The sequence below is a fragment of the Charadrius vociferus genome, unplaced genomic scaffold, assembly GCF_000708025.1.
Source record: "Charadrius vociferus isolate BGI_N301 unplaced genomic scaffold, ASM70802v2 scaffold218, whole genome shotgun sequence".
NCBI lineage: Eukaryota > Metazoa > Chordata > Aves > Charadriiformes > Charadriidae > Charadrius > Charadrius vociferus.
The window spans coordinates 856,942-873,707 of record NW_009650084.1 but is presented as its reverse complement, the minus strand read 5'-3'; the positions used below and the strand labels follow the sequence as shown (position 1 = coordinate 873,707).

The 16,766-nt window shown below is 40.6% G+C and overlaps 1 protein-coding gene across 1 annotated transcript in view; it reads left to right on the top strand.

Moving 5' to 3' along the window:
* The window catches only part of MCF2L (MCF.2 cell line derived transforming sequence-like), a 91,534-nt gene extending 79,712 nt beyond the window's left edge, over positions 1 to 11,822 (top strand). The window contains exons 19-30 of the mRNA XM_009892133.1: positions 25 to 117; positions 258 to 350; positions 1,735 to 1,860; positions 2,583 to 2,804; positions 3,341 to 3,433; positions 3,967 to 4,045; positions 4,206 to 4,272; positions 5,590 to 5,708; positions 10,496 to 10,629; positions 11,254 to 11,366; positions 11,492 to 11,595; positions 11,728 to 11,822. Of these exons, the coding sequence (XP_009890435.1) occupies positions 25 to 117; positions 258 to 350; positions 1,735 to 1,860; positions 2,583 to 2,804; positions 3,341 to 3,433; positions 3,967 to 4,045; positions 4,206 to 4,272; positions 5,590 to 5,708; positions 10,496 to 10,629; positions 11,254 to 11,366; positions 11,492 to 11,595; positions 11,728 to 11,822 (1,338 nt within the window). The remainder of the gene's footprint in view (positions 1 to 24; positions 118 to 257; positions 351 to 1,734; positions 1,861 to 2,582; positions 2,805 to 3,340; positions 3,434 to 3,966; positions 4,046 to 4,205; positions 4,273 to 5,589; positions 5,709 to 10,495; positions 10,630 to 11,253; positions 11,367 to 11,491; positions 11,596 to 11,727) is intronic.
* The last annotated feature ends 4,944 nt before the right edge of the window (positions 11,823 to 16,766 follow it).

Genomic DNA, 16,766 nt, shown 5'->3' with positions numbered 1-16,766 from the left:
TTTTGAATGTCTCCACAATTTTAGATGGAAGATTTCCAGATTTATGAAAAGTACTGTCAAAATAAACCTCGATCTGAAAGCTTGTGGAGGCAGTTTTCAGATTCTGTATTCTTTCAGGTATGCTTTCTTGAGTCTGAAAATACTTGGGGGGGGGATTGTTTGGTTTGGTTGGGTTTTTTTAAACTTCATCATTTATGTCAAGAACAAGTAACAGAAATACTGATCAGTGTACTGATGAAACCCAACCCTGATTACAGGAATGTCAAAGAAAACTCGATCACAAGCTCAGTTTGGACTCATACTTGCTGAAACCTGTTCAAAGAATAACCAAATACCAATTATTGCTAAAGGTATGTGTTACTAAACTATAACACTAAGTCTATTTTGTGCATTTGTTTTTTTAAATGCTTCTTCTCTTATCCTGCTGGAGAGAAACCTAAAAGTTAGGGGACATATATATAAATTGAAGCAGAGACAAATCCCAGTCTATCAACTTTCAGCTTGGTTCCTTTCTCTTTCAGCCAAAAAGCTGCTAGTAGACAGGCAAATGTTACACAGAGACACCTTGTATAACTGCTTTTGCCTATATAGTTCTGATGAAGAGAAGAATGAAAAGTTGATTAGGGGAAACAGAAGGACCAAGAAACCTTTGCAACAAAGAAAACAGAGGATCTGAAGTACTTGTTACTTTCCAGTTATAGTCACTTCATGCATATTACAGGAATTTGCCTTCCTTGGTTCTAGGAAACGTACTTAACTGAGAGCGCTGTATGGTATTTTCAGGAAAGATGCCATCGTGATTCACTTTAACATGCTATACTAAGAGAGCAAAATGAGAGCAATATACTATTATGAATTTTAAAATTAATGTCTACGTTTTTGCCATGTTTGAAGCTGGCTTGTTTTAAAAAACATTTCAATAATTTTATTTAAAAGTAGTTTCAAAAAAATTACCTTGGACCAAATTTACTCTTACCTTAAAACTGAGTTAAAGTTAACTGCTTTTAAAGAATCAATTACATTAAGCTTGTACGAAGAGAGGAGGATTTGAAAGGTTTTCAATTTCAAGTATCTTTAGTTCCTGCAGTCCATGAGTAAATGCTTATTCTCATACTATGAAGTGTGGAGGATTCTATGTGAACTCTCAGCTATGTTTATCTGCATCAAACTGGAAGATGCAGCTTCACCAACAAGCCCTTTTTAAGTTTATCTGCATCAAACTGGAAGATGCAACTTCACCAACAAGCCCTTTGGAGAAGGGATGCCTTTTTAAATGTGTAGACAGTGCTTAGTGCAGTAAGTTTAAGTCTGTTACTAGCATCCCAGGCCTCACCACAATTCAAATAATAAATGAAATTTGCCTATGTTTTTACATTTGTTCACTTCTAAAAAGCAATGAATATAAAAAGTAACAAAATTTTTTGGCTGGTGGGTTGGGGTTGGTTTTTTTTTTAGCAATTATGATGAAAAGTGTTTGTAAAGTTAGTCTTGTAAAATTCTTAGGTGTAGTGCTTATATTTGGCTAATTAGCAGCAGAGACGAGAAGTAAAACTTTAGGGTCTTCTGAGTTCCAGGAAGTATTTAACCCACTAGATCACATGGTATAAAACTTTACTGGATGACTTTAAAAACTTTAAACACAATTTAAAAGCTTAAATTCCATGTTCAAATTTGAACGTTCCTAGTTATTGCTGTTTCCAAAGCTAAGTGTGTTGTCATTCCCTGCCCGCTCAGGAAATGCTGAAGTACAGTAAGAACTGTGAAGGTGCTGAAGATCTTCAGGAGGCATTAACTTCTATACTGGGTATACTTAAAGCAGTTAATGATTCTATGCACCAGATAGCCATTACAGGCTATGATGTGAGTAACAGAATTTTTACTTTTTTTTTTACTGCATTTTCATTTACTTCTTAGATATACGTACGGCATACCCTATACTGTGTACTAATAATGAGAAGAATGTTTTACTAAAAAGTGCTTTTAAACTGAATTGTGTAATGAAAATAATGGAAATGTATCTCTGTATACTCTTTGGAATTTTTGCTGTTATGAATAATATTTTGCTCCATCTACCCAAGTTTTCTTTCTTTGATCTACCTGACACTGAGTTAGAAACTGAAAATCGTCACGAAGAGTCTGGTTTAGGCTACTGCCAAATGGGAGTTGCTACTCAGTTTTTATATCTGTATGTAAAACCACACGCTAAACTTCCAGTTAAAAAAAAAAAACAAAAAAAAAAACACCCCAAAACACAACGTAAGTAGCTTTGGAGCAGTTTGGGGAAAAAAAACCCAAACAACCAAATACATGCATTGTGCTTCCCCTTCTCTCTATGTGTAGATCTCTATCTCTGCTACTGGTACTCTTGACTGTAAAATCCTGCCTGAACAGTGTTGGGGAGAGAGAAAATTATGTGTAAAAATCCAACACTGACTTTATTTTTATTACATTTCCAAACCCAACATAAACACTGATGTGAGAGATTAATTGGAATGACAGAACTTGTAAAGACCTGTTCAGAGTATGCGTTTTAGTCTGATGTTATCTCTTTGTAGTTATAAATATCACTTTTTTTGTTCCAGGGAAACCTGAATGAGCTGGGCAAGCTTTTAATGCAGGGATCCTTCAATGTCTGGACTGATCATAAAAAGGGTCACTCAAAGGTGAAAGATTTGGCACGCTTCAAGCCAATGCAGCGACACCTCTTCCTCCATGAGAAAGCAGTGCTGTTCTGTAAAAAGCGAGAAGAAAATGGAGAGGGATATGAGAAAGCACCTTCTTACAGCTACAAACACTCCTTAAATGTAAGACACTGAGCAGTCCAGTGAGGTCAAGGTACTGAGGGCTTAGTCTGCAGCAAAACAACATTCTAGTTTTTGTCAGCAAAGCTGCGGTTTTGTATTGGGAACGTCACCCTTTCAGGCAAACCTAACTGGTGCAGCAGGTCCGTGTCACTGAGAAAATCCAAACCATGCTAGTCTAGCTGAATGGCAGTTGCATTAATTACACAGAAAATGTATTAATGAGTAGAGCAGAGTAGTATAAAATAGATGTAAGATCTAGTGGTCTGGATTTTGAGAGACGTCTTGTGGGTCAGTCTCGATTTAATGTACCCAAACCTTTCTTCCCTCTGAGGTAGCCAAGCTGACATTAAAGCACTAAATCTTTTACATCCAGTGTGCAGATCATGCGTTACTAGTTATTCTTTTCCTTGAGCAAGAAGCCAAATGTGGCTTTGCTTTTCAGAAATAGGGTACCAAAGAATACCAGTAGCTGCCTGTTTCCATTGTTATCATGATTGCAATGTCGTAGGTCAGCCTCTGTTCTTTTTTGCTTCCAGATGGCAGCAGTTGGAATAACAGAAAATGTCAAAGGGGATGCAAAAAAATTTGAAATCTGGTATAATGCAAGGGAAGAAGTTTACATCATACAGGTAAATCACATGCCACTTAAAAAAAAAAAAGAGAGAGAGAGAAAAGCTGGGGGGGAGTCTAACTCTTAAGAACTGTTATGGTTTGTTGTTTTTTTTTTTTCTCTGCTATATCACTAATAGACAGTGATGAGGAAATATAAGCAAAAAACAAACCAAAACACACCAAATTAATTCATAAGGTAGTTTCTTAAACCATATATTTCAATTGCAGTCTCCTGGGGGAAAGAAGGAAAAAAAAATAAAAAAAAATAAATCACGTTTTACAATATCCATGGGCGATATTGTATACAGCATTACTATTGCTCTCACTGGAGTTAGGGGATGGTGTGGAAGCCGGGGTTTGACTGCAGTACACGCACAGCCTCTGCCTCAGCGTGTTCTAGTTGTCACAACTCGTTTCTGTTCACTGAAGGACTAGAGGGAACTGTGTCTGTCCCTCTTGAAGGATTCCTGCAAGGCTGTGCTTTCGCATGCAACTCTTTGTGTAGTAAGTATTCTATGCCTGATGGTTGCTTGTATTTATTTTCGGGTAGGCACCAACCCCTGAAGTTAAAGCTACTTGGGTAAATGAAATAAGAAAAGTGTTGACGAGTCAACTGCAGGCATGCAGAGGTAAAATATTTTGGATATATATATATACAGGTTTTTTAAATCTCTTTTCTCTTTGAACTTCAAGACCTGACCTGTATATCTTCACTGTGTAGGACTGTAGAAATGGAAAGTTCAAAACGCAAATCAATTTTAATAGTTCTTTTTCTTTCCTCCATTACAGAAGCTAGTCAGCACAGGACACTAGAACAAACACAGAGTTTACCTCTACCAGCATCATCTTGTACAAGGTAAGTAAGTATGTTGTCAAATCAGCCTGGATGTCTTGTAAGTATACTAATATACCTAGTTTGCAGTTCGTCATTACTCCTATCCCTTAATATTGGCCCTTATGTTTTAGGGATTTTTTTAGGTCTCTTTCTAATATAAAGCTGTAAAGCTTGGGGTTTATACATCTCTAGAACCGTTAACCTTAGCAGCAGTGGCATAGGCTTTGCCAGTTGATAAAAAACAAGAGAGCAAAGTAGTTTTCTGCACCAGCTAAAATCCTGGTGGTATTATGGGTTTGTTGAACAGCTAATGATATACTTTACACCCCAGATACGAGAGTTATATGGAGCAGCCTTTTCCTTCTTTCTCTGTTCTTTTCCTTCACCTGGATTATTTTTTCCTTCCTTTTCCAATGTCACGTTATCTTCCTTTTTGCCTTTTTCAGGGCATTGTCTTTTCTCTGTCCCTTATTCTTTTCTTCCAATTTCCTTTTTTTTTTTTTTTTTTTTAAGTGATGTGTTGATTCCTCCACTGTCCCAACTTCTGAGTCAAGCTCTTCTTTTCCTACTTTTTATCCTTCACCCTACCAAGCTGTATATTCTTCTGCTCCCACCTGCCTTTCTGCCCTTCTCTGACACCTCTTCTTAATCCTCTGCTACTTGCTCTTTCTTTTCATTATATGTGTATACGTATATACCCATAAGCTTGTGTGCTCTTATCTTCAGTCATTCCTACATGGTGTGTGCTCGAAAACGTATCAGTAGCTCTCTGCCCTGCATGTTTTATGCATCTACTTATCACTCAGGGAGAGTTTCCCAGAAGTGTAGTATTTGCGGGATGTCATTCTCCATTCCATTCCCAATCGGAGGTGTGCTGGGAATCCAACTGCAAGATCCAACCTATGTTCCTTGTTCATCCCTCATCTGTTCCTGTATTAAGAGCTTCTGAGAGGCAGAGTTTATTACTTGCTTTTTCTTTTTTTTTTCCCCTTAGTATGTTCAGGAGGAAACTGTCAGCACAGAATGTGTGCCTGTAGCTGAGAGTGACAGGAAGTTGTCCTGACCTGTCTTTTTGGTAGCTCCCACTGCCACAGTACATGCAGTTGCAGTCAATTTGGGGAGCCTTTCTCCTCTGTATGTCCTCATGGTCTTTAAATGCACAATCAGCAATGATTTTTTTCAGTCCTGGAAACTATGATTTGGGAAGTAGCTAATAAATGGTTTTCAACCTATATATCTGTACGTAAAAGGTAGCCCGTGACTGAAGGTCATCACCCCTGTTCAGACTCAAATTTGCTGGGGATGTATTGATTGTCTTAACTTTCTTCTGATAAACAGTCCTTCACGGAACAACATCAGAAACACCAAAAAAACAGAGGAGAGAAAAGCTGATCTCGCAAGTCTGGAAGGTTATAGCACCACCACAATAGCACCAAAGTACCCCGAGAAAGGCAAAGGTGAGTTTATGCATATGTCTTGTTATCTTTAATTGCGAAAAGCATGCCTGCACTGCAGATGCACAGGCAGATCCACCAGCACAGTAGCCACAGCAGCGCAGGCAAACGCAGCGTTACACCTGAACAAGCAAGGCTTTGCTGCTTTCAGCCCTAAGGCAGCCCACCCACAAAGTGCTGCCCACGTTGCACCAGCGTGCTGGTCCCATCTGCCCTTAGCGTGAGGTTTCTGCATTCCACTGCGTGGTGTGGACAGGCCCAAAGCCACCTTGAATGAAGGGTAGCCAAAAGGAGGTGGGAATTGTGTGTTATGAGGCCCGAGTCTGCAGTAGGTCTTCTCGTAGAGCTGCCCAGCTTCTCAGGGCTCTCTTCCTCTGGATAAATTTCTCAGTGTTACCTGTTCTGAAGACTTTGGGTTTGGGTTTTTTTTCCTCTTGAATTTTGGTTCCCATCATGGAGATTATTTACTGAACCAGTGCCAGTACAAGGCCCACTGTGCACAGTGAGAACCACTGGCCACTTGGGTTCTTCTGTTGCACCTGGACTTCCAGTTGTCCTTTCTCATCCTAACATGCAGGTTCCCTGGCAGGGCTGCAAATGATTTTTTTGCCTTGATCTTTTCATGGCCTTCTCCCCTTTCTTTCTGTGTCTGTCTCTTCCTTTGTAGATGACACTAACTCTACCTCAGAATGCTCTGTACTGTCAAAAAAGCGCTTTACGCTGCAGGGCTTTACTAACCTCAAAAGTCAGAAAGGTAATTTTTTTTTAAAAAAAAGCTAGATTGTTTTCTGTTTAAGGCTGTAATTGAAGCATCACTTTGTATGTGTGTGTAGTGTAACAGGTTTTTGGTGTATGCACTAGCTTGTTCTCCTAAGTTCAAGCTGGGTTCCGGAGTCACTGACCCTGACAGGGAGATTTCAAGAGAAACTGGCTCCAGAGTGGGAGGGGGAGATGCAACCAGTGAAAAGTGGAGCTGTTGGAGATGCAAGGGAAGGAGCACAGTTTCCAACGCCTCCAGTCTCACTATTGAGGCCAAGAACGGAGTTTAGAGTGCCCCATTCTTGTAGGAAAACTAGAGGAATTAAGTTGTCTTCAGATCAGACACCTGGCCTGCTTCTAGCTTCAGTGGATCTGCCCCAAATGCACCTGTACTTGGCAAAAAGGAATCAAGGTTTTCTAGAGTATTTCTATACTAGAGTATTTCTATCCTTTCTCCCAAAGCATGAGTATAGCAGAATGTGTATGACTGTTGTTTTGCCAGATAAAAAAATAAATAAGAATTTCTCTGTGCTTCCAGAAATGGTCTTTTTTTTTTTGTAAAACAGGCAATAGGAGTCTGAGACCTTTCTTGCTTCCTTCTGCCAAGTAATCGCACTGGTACATTCACTTCTTGCTTTGAACAGCTGTCTTTGAACAGCCTGAATTGTATTAAGATGATGGCACTTGTTCAAGAGCATGATTTTTTTTTTTCTTTTTTCCAAGCATCTTCTCAGAATGCCTTTTAAAACCTGATTACCTTTGAGTTCTTTCTGGAGAGACTCTAGGGTTGTGTATCGAATGCTAATGAGGTGAGCACTAATATCCCATGCTTGCCTTGACAGAAACTCCATCTCCTTCTGCTAAAAGCCAGACATTGCCAATGATCCTTCTTACAGGACCAGGTATTGCTGTAGCACTAGATTTATATAAAAATGATCGCTTAATTTGGTAATGTTTATCTAAAATTGGAATTAAATGTATTCAGTTGATGTCTAGTTCATTTAGAAAAGTTTTACATATACTTTCACCTATTACTGTAAAATAAATTTGTCAATTTATCTTCAAATAACCACATGTAAATAATTAAGTCCTCCTGCTGTAATTGACCAATGACAGCTAAAATTAGAGTGATTACAGAAATCCTCTTGTTTTCCAGTGTAAACTCAAAGGTATTTAGCATGCAATCCACCTATTCTCTTTTTTCCAGTTCTTCAATATCTCTATTCTGTGTTTTTTGCCTATTCATCCTCCTGCAGCTTCTCCCACCAGTCCTGACAAAAAAGCTAAACGACACGAAGTAGTGAGTGACCCAACTCCTTTTGGTTTAAGAGGTATAGTGCTACCACATCTTGTACTCCACGAATATCCACACATCCCTCATGTTATAACAGAGCACTGGGGATACCTATAGGATGCTGTTGCATGCGGCAGTATTGGTATCAGCTGAATTTTTTCAAGTGGGTCTGTCACCTTCTGTATATACTGTTTTTGATAGCACGACTGGTTCAAGTTTTACCTTGGCATCAAATAAAGTAGTGCACGGTTAACTATTTTTTTAGAAGAGGGCAGTGGGAAAGGGATCTTCTGCTGAAGAAATAACCAGAAACTGGGTGTTTACTGGAATTACAGGGGCAACCAGTTGCTATGAGGCACATGGTTTTCCAGGTAGTATCCTCCTGTCACTGTGCTCCTTGTTGAGAGGGTTTAATTTTTTAAAAAGGAAAAAAAAATAATCCAAAACTCAGGTACTCTTGTCACAGTGGGGATCATCACTGTCACATGGAATTTCCATTTTAGATCTGCATTCATTACTGCAGTCACAGTCCTGTCGCATCTTTCTTTGGGTGATAGTAGGCAATTTTTACCACCCTGTGAACCCCAGATGATTTAACTGAACCTCCTGTAGCAGTTTGCCTCCTGTTCTCCCAACCCACAGCTAAGCAAAGAACAGAGAAGCATTTCAGTTAAATGACTCTTCTAACCAGCAAGGTTAGGTGAAGGCTTGGGTACAAATCCCTAGGGCTAATTAGAGAGTACAAGGAAAGCAGTCCCTCTCTTCGTGACTGTCTTTCCACAACCATCTCTTTTAGAAAATATTATTCTAAAGATGAAGCCGTTTCAAGCCTGACCATCATCCTCCTCTCCAGGTTTCCACAGCCTTTGTCTCACCTGCAGAAATGATGCAGGTTCAGCTGCTGTGCTGGGGAAACTGTGCAACACCATTCACCGTGTCTGAGCAGCAGGGAATGTAAACGCAGGCCACGTGAATGCCGTAACTCCACAAGCGTGGATACGGGAGTCAGGCAGCAGTCAAACCTCTGAGATCTCCAGGTATCATGGAAATCCTGAGGGCCTGAAAATGCTATCAGAAAACAAAGGGTGTTTTGTGGCCTTTTCTATGGATGCTGGAATTTGCTGGCAATTTTGGTGCCTGTAGTTAGCTAATAGGAATATGATCATAGTGACCGCTTCCCTTCCCTGCCCAGGAGGAGATGGGTTTTTATATGGACTTATATCTGAAAAGAAAGGCTGATAAACAAGAGCTGTGACCCAAAATGTTCCAGATGAGCAGGTCAGCGAGTATGATGCCACAGGCAGAGCAATTACAGTGATTTCACTTTCTTTTTCTTTTGTGCAACTGGTGGGTTCTGTTTCTAATGAGAGCTTGGAACAATTAGGAGAAACCAAATTTTCTTTTGTTGCATTGTTCTTAACTTGGAAATAATGGAAAGGGTTTCATGTGTGTCCCACGAACCAACTATAAGGTGTGAGCTTCCAAGGAAATTTGCATGGAATATAATTTATTTCTTAGTTTCTTCACAGATGGAAGGTCATTCTTAACCCTGGACAGGGCCAAATGGGTCAGTACTTCTAACCTTGTGCAGGTCATCCAGCAGCGCAGGCGAGGTAAAAGTCCAGCTCCGTTTGGTGTGCTCTGGGTGTGATTTCTTTCTGATTCTTAGGTGGCTCTGGCTTTACTCTGACAATGCTCAGGTTTTTTCCTAACGCACTGGTATGACCAGTTGTGTGACAAATGCCTCGGAAGCAATGAAGAGAAAGAATGCTGGTGCTTTCTCAAATTAACTAATAGTTAAAAGTTGGGAGGTTTGTTCTTCCTTTCTTTCTTTCTTTTCATTGCGTTTCATTGTTGTTCCCCTTTGGCTTGAACCAAAATCTTACTTACAAATATTTATTTGTCTTTTATTATGATTTTTTCTTCATTATAAGCTCGACGGGTTTATTAGCAGCTACTAACCTCAGTGAAAAGCATCCCACTAGTAAAACTTACTGTAGTTTTATTTGGAAAAGGCTTTTGTGCACTCTGGATGTGATTCAGCCTTGTAAATAAATGAAGTGCTTCACCCTGAGAGAGAAAAAGGAACGCTGGGCAATAAATGACAGGCAGGAGATTGTTCTTGTGGTGCTTGATGCAGTGACTTAACACCAAGATAATTCAGCCTGATTAAGTAATCCTTGTGCCTGAATACCCTTAAATAATAAGCTGCCTCGTCAGGTGAAGTACAGAGCGCCTGTAGCTTGGGTTGAATTTCTTGACAGCTCTAAGTGCTCAATAGTTTGAACAAAGCTATGTGCATCCATCCCTTGTTCCAGCAGGCTGGTTAGGTTTCTTTGCGTGACAACCCCCTGTGTTCATCCTCTTCCCATAGAGTGCATGTTCCTGTCTTCTACCTCCTCCCAAGGAAAAGAGTATCTATCTGTTGTTCATCTTTGTATAAGGGAGAAATAGCTGCTTTTTAGTTGGGAATTTGCATTCTTTCTATCTGTTTCCCTCTCTAAAAATCCATAGAGCCAAATTCACTGCTGTGCATTGCCACAACTCAACTTCCTCTGATGGAAACAGGCCAACTTTTGCCAGCTGTGAATTTCACCCAGTGCCTGTAATAACTTCCCCGTGTATGGTTTTCCTTCTGTTTATGTTGATCACTTAAGAGCTTTTCAGTGGGAAGACGGTTTCTCCCAGTAAGTGGCTCGCTGCCGCAAAGTTAACCAACGGCTGTTTCTTTCCCAAGGTTGGGCTAAAACATCTCATTCTCTTGATGCATCTGAAGAAAATGATGGCTGGTCTAGTGCTGAAGATCCGCTGAATTCATCGGATGCAGAGGAAGAAGGAGGAGGAGGAGGAGCAGGAAGCGAGATGAAGCTGGTAACCAGAAACGCCTTCTTATTGAGCTAAGCTAATGTTACTGATGCATTGTGTGTGGCTGTATATAGGAATACTTTTGAAGCTTGCAGTAAGGATAGTGTCTGCCTTGAAATCCTCAGCTGGGCAAAATTCCCAGGGGAATGGAAGATATCTCCTTCTTTTAAATCAGCACTGTGTTTGTACCTTGGGAAGGTCCATCTGTGCCTTTGTGTACCCACAGACTAGTGAGACTGTGACTGCTTATGCCATAGTACAGCAGTCGCGCAAGGACATGCTCAGCTACCATGCCCACAGGCTTCCACATGTACGTCGTGTCACTAGTTTGCCAGATTGGTTTTTTTGGTTTTCTTTTTCTTTTTTTTTCTTTGTAGAGATTTGAATGAATTGTGGTAGTGGAAACGTTTCACTGAATGTTTTTCAGGGTGTGAGAATTCATGTACTGAATTTGCATGTAATTGAACAGCAAAGTTTTACTGCCTCTCAGTATGTATATTTACACCATCTTCAGCATTTATGTGCATGAGAAAGAAGGGAAAAGTACTATAATTTCATAACAAAAGCTGCAACATACCTTAAATTACTCAATAGAAATAATTTGTTTGTTTTTCCTCTGTGTGCATTTAGACTCCTGGTAAATATACAGTTGTGACTGATTATGAGAAAGGAGTTTCTGAAGAATTTACAGTGAAAAGTGGAGATCTAGTTCAACTGATTCGTGAAGGGGAGGATGGACTTTGGTACGCAGATCTGTGTTTGGAAATTTTTATACGCAGAACTGTGTTTGAAAGGCAGATGTTTAGGGCAAGACTTTCAAAGGCATCAAATGAAGCAATCTGACTTTTTATTGTTTGTATTTTTTTAGGTATGTAAAGAACCTGAGCACTGGTAGAGAAGGTTGGATCCCAGCAAACAATCTGCTGATGCTCATAGGCAATTCAAAATCGGCTCAATCTTTAAGCAGCTCTGGTAGGCTATGTATTTTAACTGATATGATTGTCTCTCTGAAGATTCCTACGATGAAAGTAAGTTGTGAAAAACAACAGCCATCTCATATTTTCTTGTGGTTTTTTTTTTTTTTCTTTCCTTCCCCTTTCCCAGAATCAGGCACTGCCTCCAGCACTTTGAGCACATCATCAAGTTGCAGCGATAGCTGCAATGCCAGCAGCACCAGCTTCTCGGACATTAAGGGCTAATGTTAGATTTTCACCCCACCTCCATGGAAGGTAAATCTGGACTTTGTAATTTTGTGCAGAGTTCTGGATGTTGGACTCAAACAGAGAACCACCAGTTCTGTGTTGCCACCTTTGAGTATTTTCACTGGTGATTTTTACAGGTTGTCCCAGAGGATCCCAATGAAAAGTGCATGGAATGTGAAGTTGTAAATAAAAGTTAAGATTTGAAATAGGGTCTTGCAGAGGATCCTGCTCTGAAGTCTGAAGCTGCAGAGCTGTATGCATAAAACACATTTTTCTCCTTGATATACAATCAGGTTTCTGCAGAACTGTATTGTTTAGTAACAGCCAGGATCTGAATGTGAGCAAACAAAATGTGTTCAGTGCTAAATCCTTATTGTAAACTAATAACACAGCAATCACTGTACAGGATAAGTATGAAGAAAATAAATCCAAGTTTACAGTTTCTTCTCCCCAAAAAACCCTTTCTCCAAGGACGTACCTCGGTCAATGCAGTGAATGGGGACTCTTAGAGCAGCCAGGAAGAAGGTTTGGTCCGGCCTTTTCTCTTCTCTTGGGTCTTCAGGATATTCTTCTGCTCCCTAGAGACTGGGATGCAGACACGACCGATTCACTGACCACAACAGCATCAAAAGAAACTGTTATTTTATCCTTTCCAACCTTTTAGTGATGTGTGCAATGGAATAGCTCTTTTCTGAGGTATTTTGGCCTCACAACCAAATTCTTTACCAAGATCACTGTGTTTACATAGCCTTGGCAATTTAGTAGTATCTTTTTCCTTACACAGGTGCACAATGAAACACAAATGTTCTTATTCACTAAATGATTTCTTAATAAACAGTAATTGCATGGTTACCTTCAGCTCTCACACTCAATATGCAGTTACAGGCAGAGGAAACTATTGTGGCCGCACTATAGGTCAGGAGCCTTCCTTCAGACAAACCTGTGAGGGCTAGAAACCAGACGTGGTTTTAGTCAATAGTGTTTTGTTGCAGATGTATTCAAAGAGAAAAACACGACAACATAATTTTTCTATAAAAGGGGAGCACTGGAGAAAAAAAAATAATCTTTATTAGCATAAATCTGCCTCTTCTCTACAGACAAGTGTTTAAAATTCTTTTTAAAGGAAGGGTAATGCTGAACTCACAATTTTTCAAGGTATGATGTAAGCCAATGTTGTAAATTTTCAACTTGTCAGGTGTTCTTTGCACTTCATCCTTACAAGCAGTCCAGAACTGTGTGCATGTATGGAATATTGTATTCATTCCTTTCCAGCTCTCAAATATTTTTACTTATATGAAAATAGGTTTTTAACTGATTCATGTATCGTATTACTTAAAAAATAATGTGGACGTTAAGAGCATAATTTTTCAGAAGCAATGGGAACTGCTGTTAATCATCAGACCCTCTGATGGCTGGGCCCCGAACTCTTATCTTTATGCCAGAATTTTAGAGGCTGCAGCTTAGGAAATGTAAAGGACAAATACTCTAAAGAATGAGCTTGCTCCTGAGTTGCAAAAGCAACCCTACCCAAGACGCAATCAAAATGCAGCTGACCATGGTCAGTACAAACTGAAACATATATACACACACACATATATTTATGTGCATATATATGTGCATGTATGTGCTTGTGTGTATATATGTGTGTGTAGATATGTATATGTGTGTAGATATAATGTATCAATGTAAAAGATGTATTTATAGTCTTCATGCTGCTGAATGTGTCACTTTACAATTCATAAATACTTAGGTTTCTTGCAATATTGCAATATAAAGGCTGATCAGGGTTTTACTTCAGGCATCTTTCCCAATGCAGAAATCCTCTGATCTTTTTTTAATTATCCCGTATAATACTGTGCTGACCGGGAATATTTAGTGTGATATTTAACAGTGGAATGGCAACATGAGATTCAACTTATCTTCATCTATGTAAGTTATTTTGTAAATTATCTGTAACATAATTTACTTCTATATTGCTGTCATTGCTAGGATGAGACTGTCTCTTCATTTCTCAGCCTCTTTTGTGTTATTTCAATGGTTTTCTCCACATCATTGCACTTTAATACAACCCATTTCACCATTTCGTTTTTTACTGCTGTTGTGAATTAGAAGTTCAAAGTCAGAGGTCTCTATTGTAATTAATTTGAATAAATTTCAGCACTTCTTGCTGAATGCCTTTATATAGACATGCTCTGTGTTTTATTTTGTCTCACAGTCTTAAAAGCTTCTTGTGGCTATCATACAAAAACAGAGATAGGCTGAAGGATTTGGAACAGAAAACCAGCTCTGTCTAGCTGTTGCTTGTCAGGGTCTGTGCGTTCAAATCCTTTGCCTACTCATTCTGGACCATCTCCGAAAAACACCATTTTACACTTGTGATCCTGTCTCACTTACCTGGCGCTGGGGAATTCAAGCATGTCTGCAGGCTGAGGATAAAAAATGAAAGCCAGTGCCAGGGGATCAGATTGATTCCCTTTCTCCCACACCCCCTTTTTTGAAAGATGGCACATCGCTGTTGCGTTTTCCCTGAGAAATCTCTATCCCGTGGTTCCCCTCCTCCTGTACGCACGCTCTTCTTGTGCTGCTAAGACCACAGGATCAAGTTTGGAGGTCCATGTCTGGCAACGGCTGTGGCCGAGTGGCAAACAAGAAACCACATTGTCACTTGCAACATCTGAAGAGGAACATGTTTGCATGCTTGCTTACTTAAATGGCTTTAAGGACCATTATGCCATGGTAGGAGGTGAATTTCACACTAAACTGGAGTGATTTGGTCTGAGTTGGTGGCCATGTGCAATCACACGATCCAGTTAAGCTGTTGTCGGGATTTAATTGTTTTTTATTTACTCTTGTTCTTGATATCATAGCAGCTACCAGCAAAAGGAGGCGCAGCCTTTCTAAGCACAACCACACCGTGCTTGCCACAGCAAAAGAATGAAAGAATTCCAGCCCAGATTTACCTTACGGGGAAGTAGAGAGTTTTCTATATAAAAGCCTAATAATGATTGATTTCTTTTTAATTGTAATGAAGTTTATTTCCTATTGCAAACATTGTGGACTCATCTTGGATTTCTTACATGCCAGATAACTGGCTCAAAGTTGGAGCACAGCCTTGCCTAGATACAGAGGCTGTTTGCTAGTTGGAATTCAAAACCCTTTCTCTGTTTTGCACAGATGTTGTCAGCAAAACTGAGGACTTTGGACCATTTACATCAGTTCTCTCAAAATGACTGGGATGTCCATTCCCCTTCCGTATCATACATCAGATGGTTATTATGAACTGCACTGTAAAGTTTTGAGTGTCCACACGAGTCCCCAGAATTAGCAGCCTCCCTGGATTTGTGTGGGTGCCAGATCAGCTTGGTACAAGGGAGCTACCCAGATTCAACTCCCTTAACTTAGGATGTAGGAATAGAAAAGCCAGATTCCCTTGTCCCTTAAGATTTGGTGTAAACTGTGTCTAGATACTATATTATCAAAATAAGATGTTTAGATGTTGAAATAGGTTCTCTGGGCTTTCATTGGAAAGGAGATGAACAGATAATATGTAAGCTATGATGGTGGCATTAGCAATAAATACTGTTCATTTTAACAGTTGTTAAGGAAGATAAAGATGAGATACTTGGAGATTCTGAAGCAACTAGAAAGAAACGAATGGCCATGTAAAGACTCTAAGAGGGCAAGGTAGTTTTTAATACCTTAATAATACCTTAATGACCTTTAATAGCAAAGCACTTGATACATAGCTCCTCCTGCCCTTGCAAACACACTGACAGGGTGAGGCCAGCTGCGGCAGGAGGACAACCCAAGTCCTTTGGCAAAGGTATTAGATGTGCTCCGCTTACTTTGTTCCAGGCAACTTCCAGAAACCCTCTTTAAATGCTGTCCCATTTATTTATAAAATTTCCCCTTCTTCCCGTAATCCATGCAGTAAAGAAATTTAAAGCCTTGTGCAACTTTGGAGCTTGTCGCTTTTCTATGCGGGATGCTGTGCAGTAACACGCTCAAATAGCAACATGGGGAGCAAAGCCCCTGTTCTCCTTAGATGGTGAGCTGTTGCTTGAAAGGCAGCAGGAGGTGCTTCTGAGACAGAGCTCAGGCAGAGGGATGCCAGCTCCCTTGCCAGCAAGATTTTATTGGATTTCTGCTGTTTTTTTTTTCCTCCTTTCCGCATATTTCCAAGCTGCTGCACTTCAAGCTGGCATGTTCAGCTGTAGCACAATGGTCAGTCAGAGATCAGAAGGCTGAGAAGGGAGAGCGCAGAGCGGATGGATTATTCTTTGAGGTGAGCACATAGGGCTGGTGGGGTGAGGAGTATGGGGCGCAAAGACATTTTTAGTTGAAAAAAATGCTGCATGACATATGCCAAAGTAGGTGCTGCGTGGAGCTGCCGCCAGTCCAGCAGCACGTTCCCCTCCTGCCTCCCAAGTCCTGCACCGTTGCACCTGTGCTTCCTCCAGCTTCAAGATGAAACTCAGTTATCGGCCCCCTTCCCCAGGCAGCTTTTGGCTGGATCAGCTCCCAGAACAGGCGCACCCTTCCCCTCCCTGAGCGGTAGTGCCCTCGCTTGCTCCCGTGGCCGCAGCCTCCGCAACATCAGCGTGGTTCCCATCAGGGACAAACTCCAAAGGCAGCAGGGCAGGGGCACGGGGTGCCCAGGGTGGGGAGGCACTGGAGGGCTCTGCTGGAGCATGGGTAAGGCCGCTGCAGCTGGTTCAGCATCTATTCCCTCCCTCGGCTCCTCAGTGCTGTTGTACATGGTTAGCTCAAAATATCTTGTCATACGTAAACAAACACATGCACCCCCCTGTCAATGGGCTCCAACTGTTTTGCTTGGGCCAAAGGGTGTTCACAGTGAAGCGTCCTCACCCAAAGCTCAAGCCTTTTCTTGAAAAATCTGGGGGCAGTGTTATGTCTGAAAAAAACCTTGAGAGAAGAAAA